The 17423-nt window shown below is 46.5% G+C and overlaps 1 protein-coding gene across 1 annotated transcript in view; it reads left to right on the forward strand.

The window, feature by feature from the left end:
• The first annotated feature begins 369 nt into the window (after positions 1 to 369).
• LOC119960260 (basic leucine zipper and W2 domain-containing protein 1) overlaps positions 370 to 17423 on the forward strand; it is a 73996-nt gene continuing 56942 nt past the window's right edge. Inside the window, exons 1-2 of the mRNA XM_038788009.1 lie at positions 370 to 513; positions 14413 to 14486. Of these exons, the coding sequence (XP_038643937.1) occupies positions 14423 to 14486 (64 nt within the window). The 5' untranslated portion in view covers positions 370 to 513; positions 14413 to 14422. The remainder of the gene's footprint in view (positions 514 to 14412; positions 14487 to 17423) is intronic.

Consider the following 17423-nt stretch of genomic DNA (forward strand, 5'->3'; position numbering starts at 1 on the left):
CTCTGACGCATGCGAGACGCCGTATTTTTTTCAAGTTTTTATACGTCAACAGTCAAGCTATGCGGGGCGACGTCAGGTGCCGGCGGGCGCAACCAAAGGGCTGAGCCGGAAAGGGTTGACAATCAGTGCAAGATAAAACCAAAATGACTGTTCACAAGAATAAAGGGAGGATGTAATTCGGTTTGAACGTGATGAAAATTAAATTAAATAATAAAATCAGTACCGTAGTTTGGCATGTATTTCGAGTCGCGGTTCCGAATGATGCATCAACTGAGACTCCCCCCGCCCACTCCGCATTTGTAAATGGTCCGTAACCCGGTTGGATTATACCATCAGCATCAGGACTTCACCCACCCCTCTCCAGCGAGTGAAATAGTCCCAGCCCCGGGAGGGGGAGGGGGTACAAACACTGTGCATGCGCACTCAGTTCAGATTCTCACTGCCGGACACCATTTGAACGTTAGACCCAAGTCTCTTTGCGTGTCACTGACTTTCACAGCAGTATTTATCTCGGTGAGTTCAATATATATATATATATATATATATGGCCAATAAATATTTGTAATATATATACAAATATATGACAATTTGGGAGGGGGAGAAATCCGACCGTTCTCGCTACGGGGTTTCGGGATGCACGGCACTGTCCCGTCGCTGGTGGTTTGAGGGGTGGGGGATGTGAGGTGAGGGCAGCGAGAGCCGCGCGCTCTCTCCCTGTCTGCACTCGCGCTGGGCGGCAGTTGGAAGTCGCTCGCGCCCGGCCACGCGGGGCTGGGGCTGGCCGCGCGGGGGGGGGGCGGGTCTGGTCTGTTCCGGTCTGTTCCTGTTTTGCGGGGGAGGGTGTGTGTGGTGTGCACGCGAGCGACGTGGTCTGGCCGAGGGAGAGGGGTAATTCCCGGCGGGCCTTACGGCAAGACCACGACCCCCGGGACATCCCCACTTCCGCTCTCTGAGCGTTAGAAGCTCGCCTTCTCTCTCCATCTCTGTGTCTTTACTCTGACAACAAAATGGCTGACGGGCCTTTTTCTCAGAATTAGTTTTTTTCTTCGTGTCTGTATGTAACATGTGTATGTGACTATATGTAATACGTATGTATGCAAGCGCATATTTAGCACTATATAATGTAAAATACTTTATTTGTACATATATTTAAATTATTTATTTTATGGCCATGTGCTCCCTGACTGGCATCGTCTGTGGTCCTCGTGTACCTACCATTGTCCATGAATTGGTAGGGTTGGGACAATAGGTGTTTTTCCAGTTATTTCCTAGATGTTAATCCCAAAGATTAATTAGAACATAGAACAGTACAGCACAGAACAGGCCCTTCGGCCCTCAATGTTGTGCCGAGCATTGTCCGAAACCAAGATCAGGATAGCATGGCGGTGTGGGCTTCGGTAAGGTGTTCTTTTGGAGGGTTGGTGCAGATGGGTTAATGGCCGCCTTCTGCACTGGGGATTCTATGAGCACTCCACCCAAGCTCACCCAAGGACACTAAGGGATAATTGATCATGGCCAACCCACCTAACCGCTTCTTTGGACTGTGGCAGGAAATGAGAGCACCCGGAGGGAACCCATGACACTGGGAGAAGGTGCAAAATCTGCCCTGTCACCCGAGGCTAGAATTGAACCTGGGTCGTGGTGCTGTGAAGCAGCAGTGCTAACAACCGTTCTGCCCCCTAGTGATTTCAAGGGATGTGGGACAAAAATTGTAAAGTACGAGAAAGACCCTAGCAGGTCTGGCAGCATATGTGGAGAGAAACAGCATTATCCATTTGAGTCTGATGCCATTTCCCTCCATCTTCACTGAGAACAAGGGGTGGATGGTGCTGGCAAATTGCGTTTTCAGGTAGATGATCGGATATTGAATGGCAGGGCTGACTCGAGGGGCTGAATAGCCTCCTGTGGTCCAATGTTTGGGCTTTTGTCACTGATTTCGTGAGATCAAGTGGATCTGAATCCTGATTGTTTCCTATGTCTCCTTCATCTCCAAATTGCTGATTCAGGTCACTCGCTTTCACTCACCAGGCTGGGAGATTGGGTACTGAATAAAAAAGGGAAGTTGTTTCTGCATTGATTTCAAAGTGGTGGTGGGTACAAATGGAGCCAGTGATCAGCACTGTCCTTGTGCAATGGGTTTTAAGTGATCCCCTGGCTGTTCTTGGTTAATTTCCTGTTACTTGCTGAGTCGGTTGGGGCTAGTGCAGCAAGTGGGTGAGAAGGAAGGGTGAATATCACCACCGTTCAGCCTCTGGGGGAAAAAAAAGCGTACCTTTTTCTTGTAACCGCCTATCTTTTAAAGTTACTTTGGGGGTGGCTGAAAGCTGGGCCTTAAGAGGAAAGTGGTGAAAGAGAGAATCCCACAAGTTGGGGCCCAGATTGTTTAAAAGTCAAAAGTGGGAGATGTGAATGGCCCACTTGCCTGGAGCATCTAACTTCTTGCTTACCCCTCAGATAAAATATCCTGCAAACTTATTGGCCAGGTCATTGATTTAAAAACAAGCACCAGTGGGCTGAGGTCTTGCCCCTCAGATGGAGGGGTTTCATAATTTATTAATAAATATTTAAAAAAATAAAACCTTAAAGGCATAACCTCCTTTTCTACAAGGCACGTTGAGTATGTCTAATGACCCATTTTCTTTTAAATTGATGAAGGGGGGTATGTTTTGGGATCCCTTAAAGCATCCTCCATTGATGTATTGTCATGATAAGTCTTACAACACCAGGTTAAAGTCCCAGCAGGTTTGTTTCAAATCACTAGCTTTCGGAGCGCTGCTCCTTCCTCAGGTGAATGAAGAGGTATGTTCCAGAAACATGTATATAGACAAATTCAAAGATGCAAGACAATGCTTTGCATGCGAGCATTTGCAGGTAATTAAGTCTTTACAGATCCAGAGATGGGGGTAACCCCAGGTTAAAGAGGTGTGAATTGTCTCAAGCCAGGACACTTCAGCAGTCAAGGGCATTCAGCCTCTGATATCCGGGTAAGCGTTCTCCAAGGCTGCCTTCAATGCAAAATCGCTGAGCAGACACTTGGAGCCAAGTTCCGCGCACACGAGTACAGCCTCAACCGGGACCTTGGATTCATGTCGTATTAAATTCATACCCCACCATCGGGCCAGGCCTTGCAAAATCCTGCCAACTGTCCTGGTTTGAGACAATTCGCACCTCTTTAACCTGGGGTTACCCCTCTCTCTGGATCTGTAAAGACTTAATTACCTGCAAATGCTCGCATTCAAAGCATTGTCTTGCATCTTTGACTTTGTCTATATATATATATATATATATATATATATATATATATATATATATATATATATGTTTCTGGAACCTACCTCTTCATTCATCTGAGGAAGGAGCAGAGCTCCGAAAGCTAGTGATTTGAAACAAACCTGTTGGACTTTAACCTGGTGCTGTAAGACTTCTTACAGTGCTCACCCCAGTCCAACACCGATCTCCACATCAAGTATATCATGATGATAGACCTGTAGTTCCCTGCCTCGATTTGTCTTTTTAAAAAAAAGAACATGAACCCATAAATTGTACTTTTATGTTGATAAATATATTGGGTCAGTATGTTCATAAGTCAATTTAGATGTGTGCAATGATATTTCGATGTTCCAGGTGAGTGTGCCATTCACAACTCACTCATATGAAATTACAAATTAGGAGAGCGTAGTCCTTTTGGCTCCTTGAGCTTGTTCCACCATTCAATAAGATCATGGTGGATCTGATAGTAACTTCAACCCCACATTCCTTTTTTAAAAATAAATTTAGAGTGCCCAATTACTTTTTCCAATTGAGAGGCAATTTAGCATGGCCAATCCATCTAGCCTGCATATCTTTGGGTTGTGGGGGCGAAACCCATTCAAACACTGGGAGAATGTGCAAACTCCAGACGGACAGTGACCCAGAGCCGGGATCGAACCTGGGACCTCAGTGCCATGAGGCAGCAGTGATAACCACTGCGCCACCGTGCTACCCCTGATCTGGTTAGTTTTAATTCTCCACAAGAAAGTGAAGCAATTCTCTCCAGCATGTTTGCAAACAATTAAGTTGAGAACACAGGTGGTGCAAGGGCTACCACGATTGTGTGATTCTGCAGCCCCAGAATTGTTGCAAGATGGGGGTCCTGTCTTTAATGTGACATTGAGCTGCATTATCCCCCAATAACCAAACAACTTGAAAAGGCTGCACATTCTAAATTGGGTTATTTCTGTCACCTACCTCAGTACCTACAAATAGAGATTTTTGTGTACAGCACAAAGTGACAATTTTATGCAGGGATAAGCTTATAGGGCATCCGAGGGATTAGTCCATGCTCTCTATTGTTTGTGTGAATTGACTATCACTAGCAAGGCTAGCATTTATTGCCCATGCCATGTCACCATGGTATGCCGCTGCATCAGACTGTTGCAGTCTGTGGTAAAAGTAAATTGGAACTTCTTGGATTTAGATCAGTGATGACAAAATTGTTCTTTACAATACCAATGGGAATAACTTGTTTAGGTAAGTTACTTGGCCAACTTTTAACCTTTTGTAAAATACTTGGCATGAAACTGTTCCTGAGTTTTGATTTCAGAATAGATTTTCACTTTTACTGCAGATGTTCTATCCCCAATTTACTATTGATAGAATCGAGGAAATGTTTTCCAAGTGCTTGCTGGCATGCATTGGCTCCAGATCATATGATCCCTGATTTTTAAAATTTGCATCCTTAATTTAAAATCCTTTCCGACTTGCCTTTCGTCCTGCATCCACTTCCCTAGATGCCTATGCTTCACAGATTCTAGCCTGTAGAACATTTCTCATTTGAATCACTTCATAATTGGCAGCTGTGCCTTCAGCCTCGCCTCCCATCCCCCAAACCTCTTGCTTTTCTCCTCTACACCCAACCTTTTTTGACCAAACTTTTAGTCATCTGGTCAAATATCTCCTTAATGTGGCTTGGTGACTTATGTTGTTCCAAAATGCTCCAGTGAAGTACTTTGGTATGTTTTATTACTTTACTCGCCTGATAGGAGTTAAGAGTAGGTTAAAACAAGAAAAGTGGGTGTATTTCAGAGGTCAACTTAATACAGGGATAATTCTGAGCACAAGACGTGAAAAAGGAAGTGAAGGGCAAAGAGGCAGCCACAAATTACTCTGACGCTAAAATAAAAGTGAACTAGTCCGGCGCATTGATAGAAATTCGAGGTGAGGGTGGGATGATTAAGGACCAGGTGCATGGAGAAGGCATGGCTGAGGTACCAAAGGAGTGTTTTGTATTTATCGCCAGGAGAAGCAGACAGTCAAAATTGTGATAAATGAGGAGGCTGTCGGGATATATTTTCATTATTTATTAAAAAAAAGGCTATTACAGAGAAAAAGAAGAATGTTAATGATTCTGCATAAATTGTTGAAGAAAAGACTTGTAATTACTTGTGGGGTGGCACAGTGGTCAGCACTGTTGCAACACAGCAACAGGGACCCGGATTCAATTCCGGCCTTGGGTGGACTATCTGTGTGGATTTTGCACATTCTCCCCGTGCCTGCCTGGGTTTACTCTGGGTGCCCCAGTGTCCTCCCACAGTCCAATGATGTGCAGCTTAGTTGGGGTTATGGGGATAGGGTGGGGCTGGGCCTAGGTAGGGTGCTCTTTCAGAGGGTCGGTGCAGATTCGATGGGCTGTACTGTAGGAATTCTCTGGTTCTATTGATATAGGACCTTCGATGGCCATTACATACCCAAGTGCTTTGCAGCCATTGAAGTGTTTGTTGTAATATATGCAACAGACAAATGGCAGTGTGATAATGACCTGATCTGGTTTTATGAAACAAACTACAATTCAATAGCACTAGCCTTCAAAGGGGAACTGGAAAAATAAATACTTGGGCAGAGCTTTGGGCATTGATATGGGCAAAAGGATATGCTGGACGATTTACAACACTCTGGGCCAGCAAATGGCGATTTGTGAAGTTGTTGGATTTATGTTTTAATTAATTATTCCTGTCACTGTGGTAATTCCAGACCTCCCCACACCCCAACCTCAAGCACCATACATTTTGATCAGGAAGGCACTTTGGATCTAACGTCTGAACTATTTTTCACTTTTTATCTGTTCCCCCACTTTCTGTGCATGTTATTGATTATCATCTCCCTGCTCTTTGGTTAACAATTTCCTTTTCCAGACTCTAATTAATTTCCTTGTCTCTTTACGCATTGTGGTTCTTCATTTCACTTTACTCAGAAATTCTTGTTGAAGATGTTTCAACATTTTCACAGAATTGTTGCTCAACATCAGCAAAGTTTAAAAATAAATGTTTGGTTATACAGGGGCCCATTAAACTTTAATAACATGGGAAAGGTGTGTGTGTTGGGGGTGGCCCCAGGAGCAGAATGGTTGAGATTCCTTTCTTAGCATACCTGTTAATGACCTGAACTATGATCCTGACGTGACATGACCTTAAAGATCAATTAATAAAGGAACCAGTGAAATTGTGGCTTCCCATTCCAGTGGGGAGTGAATTTATTTTGTTGCTGTGGCAATATTTTTGTCAGTCTCACTGACGACATCGGTTTTAAAAAATTCATTTACAGGATGTGGGTGTTATTGGCTAGGCAAGCGTTTACTACCCATTCCTTTTTTTTTGGAAATGTTTTTTATTGAGTTTTCATATTTTATATCCAACAAATTACAAATTATTAGAAAAAAAAACACGTAAAAATTAACATGTATATTTACAGGTAAGCATCTTCATAATAACAACTGTGGGCACCCCCTTTACATATTTTACATTCCCCAATATGGCCAAGGCACATGTTTATAGGCATTTATTTACAATTTGGTTTTGGGCCTTAGCTTGCCATCAGACTTGCTTGCGGCTTTGTCCATCCTTTTTTTTTTTGGAATAATTTTTATTCAAGTTTTCAACAACAAATGTTATCACAACAGAGAAAAACAGTACCCCCTCCCCTCCAATAAAACAATAAGTTAACAAGAAAAATAAATAAGTGTAAAACCATGAGAACAAACCCCCCCATAACGAACCCCCCCCCCCCCCCGCCCCCCCCCCCCCCCCCCCCCGCCGGGCCCCCCGGCTACCTTCCCCCGATTCCCGTCCATTTTCCCCTGATTCTTGGCCACCCAACTATTCTTCCTCTTGTTCGTTGGCCACAAACAGGTCCCGGAACAATTGCATGAATGTCTCCCACGTTCTGTGGAAACCGTCGTCTGACCCTCGTATGGCGAATTTGATTTTCTCCATTTGGAGAGATTCCGAGAGGTCGGACAGCCAGTCTGCAGCTCTGGGTGGTGCTGCTGACCGCCAGCCAAACTGGATTCTACGGCGGGTTATCGGGGAGGCAAAGGCAAGGGCGTCCGCCCTCCTCCCCAGGAATAGATCTGGCTGGTCTGAAACCCTGAAGACTGCCACTATCGGGCATGGCTCCACCCTCACCCCCACCACTTTGGACATAGCCTTGAAGAAGGCTGTCCAGTACTCCACAAGTCTGGGGCAAGACCAGAACATGTGGGCATGGTTGGCCGGGCCTCTTTGGCACCGTTCACATCTGTCCTCCACCTTCGGGCAGAACCTACTCATACGGTTTCTTGTTAAGTGGGCTCTTTGTACGTGCCTTGCGCACGTGGAGGTGGAGTTGACCCTATGCAGTGTCTCTTTGTCCTTGCCTCGTGGTGGTCGCTGCCGGTTTGGGATGTGGGGGGGGGGGGGGGGTTTGGGTCGGTCCCCGCTGCTCCGTTCGGGCTGCCTCACTTCGCACCCCACGCCCTCCCGGTGGGGGTGGTTAGGTCGCTGCAGCCGGCTGTGCCCTGCTTCGGTCCTGGCCGCTGCCACACCGCTCCTGGCCTGCGTTGGGGCGGGGGGGGGGGGGGGACCTGCTGCTGCCGCCGCCGAGGATCCTCCGCCGACAGGTTTGTGGGGGGGGGGGGGGTCCCCCTCCCTGCTCTTTGCCGCTACGGAGAGAAAGGCCCCGACTTCGTTACCCTGCGGGAGCCCCTCTCCGTGCGACCGCTCCGCTCGCCGACCGGAAGTCGTCTTACTACCCATTCCTGGTTGCCCTTGAGAAGGTGGTGGAGAGCTGCTTTCTTGAACCACTGCATTCCATGTGGTGTAGGTACACCCACAGTGCTGTTAGGGAAGGAGTTCAAGGATTTTGACCCAGGGACAGTGAAGGAACGATGATATATTTAATAATAGAATCTGCACGTTCTCCCTGTGTCTGCGTGGGTTTCCTCTGAGTGCTCCGGTTTCCTCCCACAGTCCAAAAGACTGCAGGTTAGGTGGATTGGCCATGATAAATTGCCCACGACCAAAAAGGTTAGGAGAGGTTATTGGGTTACGGGGATAGGGTGGAAGTGAGGGCTTAAGTGGGTCGGTGCAGACTCGGTGGGCCGAATGGCCTCCTGCACTATGTTCTAAGTGTAGCTTGAAAGGGTGACCTTGGACCTATGGTTTGCAAAATTGCACCACTGGGGTTTTTCCTCGTGTTTGGGTCTGTTGTTGACTAATTCATAGAGATTGGTTGCTATGATTAGTCAACAAATTAATTATCCTTGTACCATGCAACTGCAGGGTGGTAGAATACAAATTAGCTGGACCTTTATCTTTTTTTATCACCAAGCAGTCTTTCTGCTTGCTTTTGCATTTGTCATCTTTCTTTCTGTCTGTATCTTTTAATCCTGTCTTTCTTTTCCACTCCTCTTTGTCTTTTTTGCTTGACTCTAGTTAAATCTGATTCATTTTTTGTATTTGCACTCGTTCTACATCCTTTTCCATCCTTTCTTTAAAGAGAAAAATCATTGCACATTATGCTCACAAGATCTGAGGTGTAGCGTTGACATTGCTGGGGTATCAGATCATATTTATAGTATTATGCAGCATAAATCTGTTGCTACAGAAGCTTCTGGGACAGTGTTTTTTGGAATGGCCAGTTATCTGCCAGTTTCCATTGTGAAAATGCCAATAATCATTGTGAAATTGAACATCGATATATACTGAATAGAGTAGTACGGCAAAAAGAGTTTGTTCCACTCGCCACTTTTTATGCCCCCGTCTGCCAATCCCTACAAATTTTCTACCTTTTGAGTATTTCTCCAATTCCCTTTGACAACCATATTTGAATCTGTATCTGCTGCTCGAACAGGCAGCACATTCGAAATTGTGGCTGCGAATAGTGTTTAACCATTTCTATTTCATTTTTCAAATGTCATGAAAGCTAGGGATTTTAGAATAATAACAAAATGCTGGAAAGACTCTGCGACATAAAGAATCATACAGACTCAACAAAGTTAACTCTGTTTTCCCCCACTACAGATTCTACCAGACCTGAATCTTTCCAGCATTTTCTGTTTATAGTTCATGTTTTCAGCATCCACAGTATTTTAAAAAAAGTGTTTGGTAATGACTTGTCTGATAGTTCAGGGGTGCATGAAGTACTCGGTGTGGTGATCCATTTCCCACATGGGGGCTACAATCTCCACTATGTTAACTGATCTATGGCCAAGGCAACTGAAAGTTTGGCTGGCATTGGTTAAGTGATGAAAATCAGGGATATACAAGAGAGTAGATTTGGAGGAGTGCTGAAATTTTAGAGAATTATATCACTTAGGCCACAGAAGTTTTTTGAGGCAAGGCCATTGAGGGATTTGAACACAAGGAGGATGATTTTAATCTGGAGGAGTTGCTGGACTGGTGTAGGTGTGAGTTGGGATATGGGTGGCACAGTTTTGGATGAGCTGAAGTTTACGGAGGGTGGTTGGTGGAAGGATGATCAGGTGAGCATAGGAACAATGGTGTTTGGCAGTAATGGCATGGTTGAGTATTTCGGCAGCATGAGGGCTGAGGTGGGCAGAGATGGTTGCTGTTAAGGAGGTAAAATGTATGGCAACACGGTGGTGCAGTGGTTATCACTGCTGCCTCATGGCACTGAGGTCCCAGGTTCGATCCCGGCTCTGGGTCACTGTCCGTCTGGAGTTTGCACATTCTCCCAGTGTTTGAATGGGTTTCGCCCCCACAACCCAAAGCTGTGCAGGCTAGGTGGATTGGCCAGGCTAAATTGCCCCTTAATTGGAAAAAATGAATTGGGTACACTAAATAAATTTTTTTTTAAAGGAGGTTAAAAGTATTTTAAATCCTGAACCTTGATGTAACAAAAACTTGGAACTCATTAGGTGAATTGTTTGAAGTGTGCATTTTTGAAAATATCTTTTTATTAAACTTCTATTTAGACAAAATGGTACAACAATATAATATAATAAGTCTTACAACACCAGGTTAAAGTCCAAAAGGTTTGTTTCAAATCACTAGCTTTCGGAGCACTGCTCCTTCCTCGGGTGAAAGCTGCTTTGAAACAAACCTGTTGGACTTTAACCTGGTGTAAGACCTCTTACTGTGCTCACCCCAGTCCAACGCCAGCACCTCCACAATATAATATAAAACAGATGCTTCAGGTTGCAATATAAAAAGAACACAATCAACAGTTAAAAAACCTTCAAACCAAGGGCAGCATGGTGGCGAAGTGTTTAGCACTGCTGCCTCTCGGCGCCGCGGTCCAAGGTTCGATCCTGGATCTGGATCACTGTCCGTGTGGAGTTTGCATGGGTTTCTCCCCCATAACCCAAAGATGTGGAGGGTAGGTGGATTGGCCACGCTAAATTGCCCCTTAATTGGAGAAAATGAATTGGGTACTCTAAATTTATTAAAAAAAAGAAACCTCCAACCCTTAAACGCACCCCCCCTCCAACAAGAAACTTAAATAAAAACCCTTAACAACTGACAGAGACTAGAGACTTCCGGTGGCAGCCATGGTGTGAGTGGTTGCACATTTGCCAGCTCCCGCTCAAGGCGGTTTTTTTCAATCCTTTTGCCCGGTTGCCAGTGGATGTTTTGGAGAAAAAAGGTGCAGAGCTGCTGGAGGAAAGCTATACTCCACTAGTGAGGCTAGTGGATGGATCCGCGGACCAGAAGTGGCTCGAAAAGAGAGGAGTTGCACGAATATGGGGGAAGATGGCAGAGGGTAAAGGGTTGGCCCTACCAGCCCAATGGTCAACGGAGCAGCTGGTGGAATTTGTGAATGAAAAGTTCAGCCAACAGAGTAGGGAGGCTCCCCCAGCTCCCCCTCAGCCTTTAGCTCCTCTACTGACGCCTCCTCCACCTCCTGCATTACCTTGTAGATATCAGATATCTTCCCATCTCCGACCCAGACCCCCGAAAGCACCCTGTCCCTCACCCCCCTCGCGGGCAGCAAAGGGAATCCCTCCACCTGCCGCCTAGCAAACGCCTTTACCTGCAGGTACCTGAACATGTTCCCCGAGGGGAGCTCAAATTTCTCCTCCAACTCTCCCAGGCTCAATAAACAGGTCCCTCAGCTTTCTGATGCCCGCTCTGTGCCAACCCTGGAACCCCCCATCAATGTTCCCCGGGACGAACCGACGAGCCCCCCACTTCCCCCCTATGTCGCCTTCACTGCCCCCAGATCTTGAGGGTAGCCACCACCACCGGACACGTGGTATACCTTGTAGGAGAGAGCAGCAACGGCGCCGTTACCAGGGCCCCCAGGCTTGTGCCTCCACAGGACGCCATCTCCAACCTTTTCCATGCTGCCCCCTCCCCCTCCATCACCCACTTGCGCACCATCGACACATTGGCCGCCCAATAATACCCCGGGAGGTTGGGTAACGCCAACCCCCCACCATCTCTGCCCCGCTCCAAGAAGACCCTCTTCACCCTCGGGGTCCCATAACAAAAGCTAGATCTGAGCAGGTGAAAAAGTAACATCCCCAGAATTGACTCCCCTCCCGGTAGTGTTCGCTCTTATCCAGATTCAACTTGCATCCAGAGAAGGAGCCAAAACTTCTAAGTAGCTTTATTATCTCATCCATAGTGGAGACTGGGCCCATAATATAAAGGAACAGATCATCTGCATACATGGACACCCTATGTTCCTCCTTCCCTGACTTGTATCCCCTTCCACCTATCTGAAGATCTCCATGCCACGGTTCAATTGCTAAAGCAAATAAAAGCGGAGACAGTGGACGTTCCTGTCTCGTACCCCTTTCAACAAAAAATACCCCTAGCTCAAGGCATTAGTGCGGACCTTGGGGGCTGTATATAGTAACCAAACCCAAGATATGAACTTTTGTCCCAAGTCAAACCTTCCCAGGGATCTCAAAGAGAGATCCCCACTCTATCTAACAAATGGTTTTCCGGCATCCATGGACACCATCACTTCTGGTTCGGGCACAAGAGAAGGAAAGAACAATGTTTAACACCGTATATCGGCCGAGAATTGTAGACCCTTAACTAAGCCTGTCTGGCCTCCCTCGATCACGCTCTGGGAGGCAGGGCACCAATCTCAGCGCCAGCACCTAAAGTAATTTTGTGAAATTTAAAGTACCCAATTTCTTTTTCCAATTAAGGGGCAATTTAGCGTGGCTAATTCACCTGCACATTTGTTTGGGTTATGTGGGTGAGACCCACGCAGACACTGGGATAAGGTCTGAACTCCCCCAAGGACAGACCTAAAGAGTAATTTAACATCTGCGTTCAAAGGTGATATGGGAGAAACGACCCACATTCTGTAGGGTCCTTGTCCTCCTTCGGGATCAGAGAAATTTAAGTGTCAATGGGCAAGGAATCATTGAAAATGTCAGATATTAACGGGATCAACTGACCCGCAAACTTGAAGAAATCAATGGGGAATGGTGACACGGTGGCATAGTGGCGCTGAAGGCCTGGGTCACTGTCCGTGTGGAGTTTGCACATTCTCCCATTGTTTGCGTGGGTCTCACCCCCACAACCTAAAAGATGTGCAGGCTAGATGGATTGGCAATGCTAAATTTCCCCTTAATTGGAAAAAATAGACAATTGGGTACTCTAAATTTAATTTTTTAAAAAAAGAGAAATCAATGGGGAAGCCATCAGGGCCGAGAACTTTATCCGTCTGCATTAACCTAATATCTCGGAACTCGACAGTGGCGGCATGTGGCACAGTGGTTAGCACTGGAACTGCGGTGCTGAGGACCCGGGTTCGAATCCTGGCCCTGGGTCACTGTCCGTGTGGAGTTTGCACGTTCTCCCCATGTCTGTGTGGGTTTCACCCCACAACCAAAAAATGTGGAGGTGGATTGGCCATGCTAAATTGCCCCTAAATTTGGAATCAAAAATAATTGGGTACTCTAACTTTATTTTTTTTAAATCTCCGGGCTCATTGGCGATTCAAGCTCCTCCTGCCTTTCTCTCTTCACCAATGGGGAGGTCAACCCATCTGAAAATGCCACTATTCGCCATGTCCAAACTCTTCTCTAGAGTCTCCAATCTATAAAGATACTTATAGAATATTTTGAAAGCTGCATTGGCTTTAGATGGGGCTGAAGCTAAGCTACCAGCCGAGTGCCTAATCTCCTGGGATACCGCCTGGTGCTTCAGATGACTGGCCTTCTCCCCGTATTCATAGAATATCCCCTTCGAGTGCCACTTCTAACTCACTGAATTACCTGTTGATAATTCAAATGGAATCTGCAGCTTTCTCCTGCTTGCAAGCAACTCTGGGGTAGGGTCAAGCGTGTACTGATGGTTCACCTTAAGGATTCTGTCCACCAGCCTCTGCCTACTCAAACTGTGCCCATATTAATTTATGAAGGCATTGGCATCCTCTGGCGTATCGAAAAAATAATCTTTCGCCTCAAAAGTCACTCGGAGTCATGCCGGATACACCGCCCCAAACCGAGCTCGACACTTATACAGGATGGCCTCCAGCGAGGCAGTTTGGTCACTGTGTTTTGAGAGAGCCATCTCCACGCCTTTGACCGCTGTGCCATGCTTCAGAGGTCTTTTCTAACTTCGGTTGAATAGGAGCACCCCCCTCCACGCCAGCAAGCTTCTTGGCAATTAATGAAGTGGCCGGAATCGCAGGACAAGCCTCTTTCATTTTTAGCAGAGGAGACTTGAGAAGCCTGAGAATCTGTCGACTAATTTCTATCTAGAATTTTCTTTGCCCTGATCCTTCTTGGCATTTCCCTTATGTGGGCACCTTATACCATCAATCAGATGGGACTTTACGTAAAAATATCTCCAGAAACTGGGCGAGAAGGGCCAAAAACAAAGTACCCTGCAGGAGCCACTTAATGTGCGACTTCTCCCTACATGCTGCCACTGGAAGTCTCTGAAGTGTGTAGTGACCTAAAACTTCAAAATTGTTTTAATATGATCATGTTATTTTAGTTGAGTCATTTGATGGTTCATATTCACAAGTTTTCTTTTGTGAGTTTACTTTTTCTGTGTTTTGGGTGACTAAAATCTAATTATATCCGTCTAAATATGGCTTGGATTAGTTTAAATTGATATGTTCTATGCTGGACTGAATTAGGTTGTATAGGGGCACCTGTAACCTTTTTATTCACTTTATTGGCAGGGTGTCTTTTATGAATAATCCAAAGCAGCAGAAGCCAACGCTAACTGGCCAGCGTTTTAAAACTAGGAAAAGAGGTATGTTACTGAAGTAAATATTTGAAAATTATAGTTCTACAGCTTGACCATATGTAATTGTATATAATTATAAAGCATGGAAAAGAATGTGGACATGTCTTTGGTATTTAGTGTTAATTTCTTGTTCATGAAAATGCCCATTGAATGTCAACCTACTTTAGATTGAAAGAAAACAATTGGATGAGCTTGTTCCGTTTTTTGCTCTCAATTTAGAGGGATGGTTATGTGCTGTCAAGTGGTATGGAGGAGAGGTAACACTTGGAGTGTCAAACCATTTTTTATCCTTTTCTCAACATCTCGCTAAATGAGTATGGTTGAGATCAGAAGCTCAGTGTGGAGTTTTGTTTTTCTATGACATGGGTCTCTTCTGGTACAGTGCATCAGTTTGGTACATCTGGTACATCAGTTTGAACTTGGTGCTTTCAGCAGTTGAAACGCCAGAAGCAAATGTTACACTCCCATGCCCCTCTACTGCCACTGGGTTAAACATTTCCCTGAGCTCTGACATGAATAATGTCAAGTTGTAACATTTTTATTTCTAGGAAATCAGTAAGAAGCATAATTCCCTGTTTGATGTTTTAGCACTGGGACTGAGGTGCTGAGGACCCAGGTTCGAATCCCGGCCCTGGGTCACTGTCCGTGTGGAGTTTGCACATTCTCCCCATGTCTGCGTGGGTTTCACTCCACAACCAAAAAATGTGCAGCTGGATTGGCCACGCTAAATTGCCCCTAAAATTGGAAACAAAAATAATTGGGTACTCTAACTTTATTTTTTTTTAAATCTCAGGGCTTGACGGCGATTCAAGCTCCTCCCGCCTTTCTCTCTTCACCAATGGGGAAACGTATCTTCAGTGGTGAAAGAGCTGCGGGGGTTCATGGAGCCCGGGGGGGGGGGGGGGGGGGGGGGGGCAAGGGAGATCTGTAGAAATTCGGGAGGCCAAGGAGCAATAAGTATTCATTCTACTCTCAAGTGCACAAGGTGTATTCCAGGATAGACTTTTTTGTATTTGCCAAAACGCTGTTGGCAGGGGTGGAGGGCTCTGAATACTTGGCAATCGTGCTGTTGGATCATGCGCCACACTGGATAGACCTACTTGTGAGCACAGGAAAGCCCAGTGTCTGCAGTGGAGGTTAGATGTAGGACTGTTAGCGGAGGATGAGTTCTGTGAGCGTATGAGGGAAGCCATCCGGGGGTACATAAAGGGCAACGACGTGGGTGAGATCGCGGCAGGGTGTTTTGGGAAGCATTGAAGGCGCTTATCAGAGGAGACAGGAGATTATGCAGAGTCTCCGGATGAGGAGCTCCTGAAGGAACATCAGAGAATTCAAATGGAATTTAGGCTCCTGTCCACAGGTAAGGCAGAAAGGCAGCTGAGGAGGGTGAAAGGGGCGATACTCAAATATGGGGAAAAGCCTAGTAGGATGTTAGCACATCAACTGAGGAAGTGGGAGGCGGCGAGAGAAATTGGGAAAGTAAAGGATATGAGGGGAAGGTGGTGGACCCGGGAGCGGTAAACTCTGTGTTCTTTGTTCTTTGTGTTTCGCGAATTCTGTAGTCGACTTTATAAATCGGAACCCCCAGCCAGGGAGGAGGGTATGAAGCGACTTTTGCAGGGGCTAGAGTTCCTGAAGGTAGATGAGGAGCTGGTGGAAGGCCCGGGGCCCCAATTGGGCTCGGGGCGGTGATAGACGGATTGGCGGCGATGCAATCGGGTAAGGCCCTGGGACCAGATGGATGCCCAGTGGAGTTTTATAAAATGTTTTCGGTGTTACTGGGGCAGCTCCTGGTTAAGGCCTTTTAATGAGTCTAAGGAACTGGGAGTGCTCCCCCCAACACTATCACAGGCATCGATCTCCCTCGTCTTGAAACGGGATAAGGACCCAGAGAGCAGTGGATCATACATGCTGGTCTCCCTTTTGAACATAGACGCTAAATTGCTGGCAAAGGTCCTGGCCATACGTATAGTGGACTGTGTCCCGGAGATAATCGGGGAGGACCAGGGGGGATTTCTTGAGGGCAGGCACCTGACGCCCAACATTAGACAACTCTTAAATGTTATAATGATGCCAGCGGAGAGGTGCGAGGCTGAGGTGGTAGTAGCTACGGATGCAAGAAAGGCCTTTTTGGAGGGGTCGGTTTGGGAGCGAGTAGAGATGGCATATTGTAAGGTACGAGTTTGGAGGCCTTGCTAACGGTGCCCCTGCCGTTCTCGTCGGACTGTGTCCCGGAGATAATCGGGGAGGACCAGAGGGGATTTCTTGAGGGCAGGCACCTGATGCCCAACATTAGACGACTCTTAAATGTTATAATGATGCCAGCGGAGGGGCGCGAGGCTGAGGTGGTAGTAGCTACGGATGCAGAAAAGGCCTTTTTGGAGGGGTCGGTTTGGGAGCGAGTAGAGATGGCATATTGTAAGGTACGAGTTTGGAGGCCTTGCTAACGGTGCCCCTGCCGTTCTCGTCGGACTGTGTCCCGGAGATAATCGGGGAGGACCAGAGGGGATTTCTTGAGGGCAGGCACCTGATGCCCAACATTAGACGACTCTTAAATGTTATAATGATGCCAGCGGAGGGGCGCGAGGCTGAGGTGGTAGTAGCTACGGATGCAGAAAAGGCCTTTTTGGAGGGGTCGGTTTGGGAGCGAGTAGAGATGGCATATTGTAAGGTACGAGTTTGGAGACCTTGCTAACTGTGCCCCTGCCGTTCTCGTCGGCTCGGTACTTTACAAGTGGTGGTGGCAGTCCTGAGGGTGTGGGGCAATGGAGACAGCACGGGATATTGGAGGTCAGTGGGGTCACCAATCTGTGCCAATTACAGTTTTGTTCCGGGGGGCTGGATGTGGGCTTTAGGAGGTGGGCAGGGATTGAGAAATTTGGGGACCTCTTCATTCAGGAGGGTTTTCCGAGCCTGGAGGCTTTAGAGGAAGAGTTTGAATTG

The sequence above is a fragment of the Scyliorhinus canicula genome, chromosome 2 (genome assembly GCF_902713615.1).
Source record: "Scyliorhinus canicula chromosome 2, sScyCan1.1, whole genome shotgun sequence".
NCBI classification, from domain to species: domain Eukaryota; kingdom Metazoa; phylum Chordata; class Chondrichthyes; order Carcharhiniformes; family Scyliorhinidae; genus Scyliorhinus; species Scyliorhinus canicula.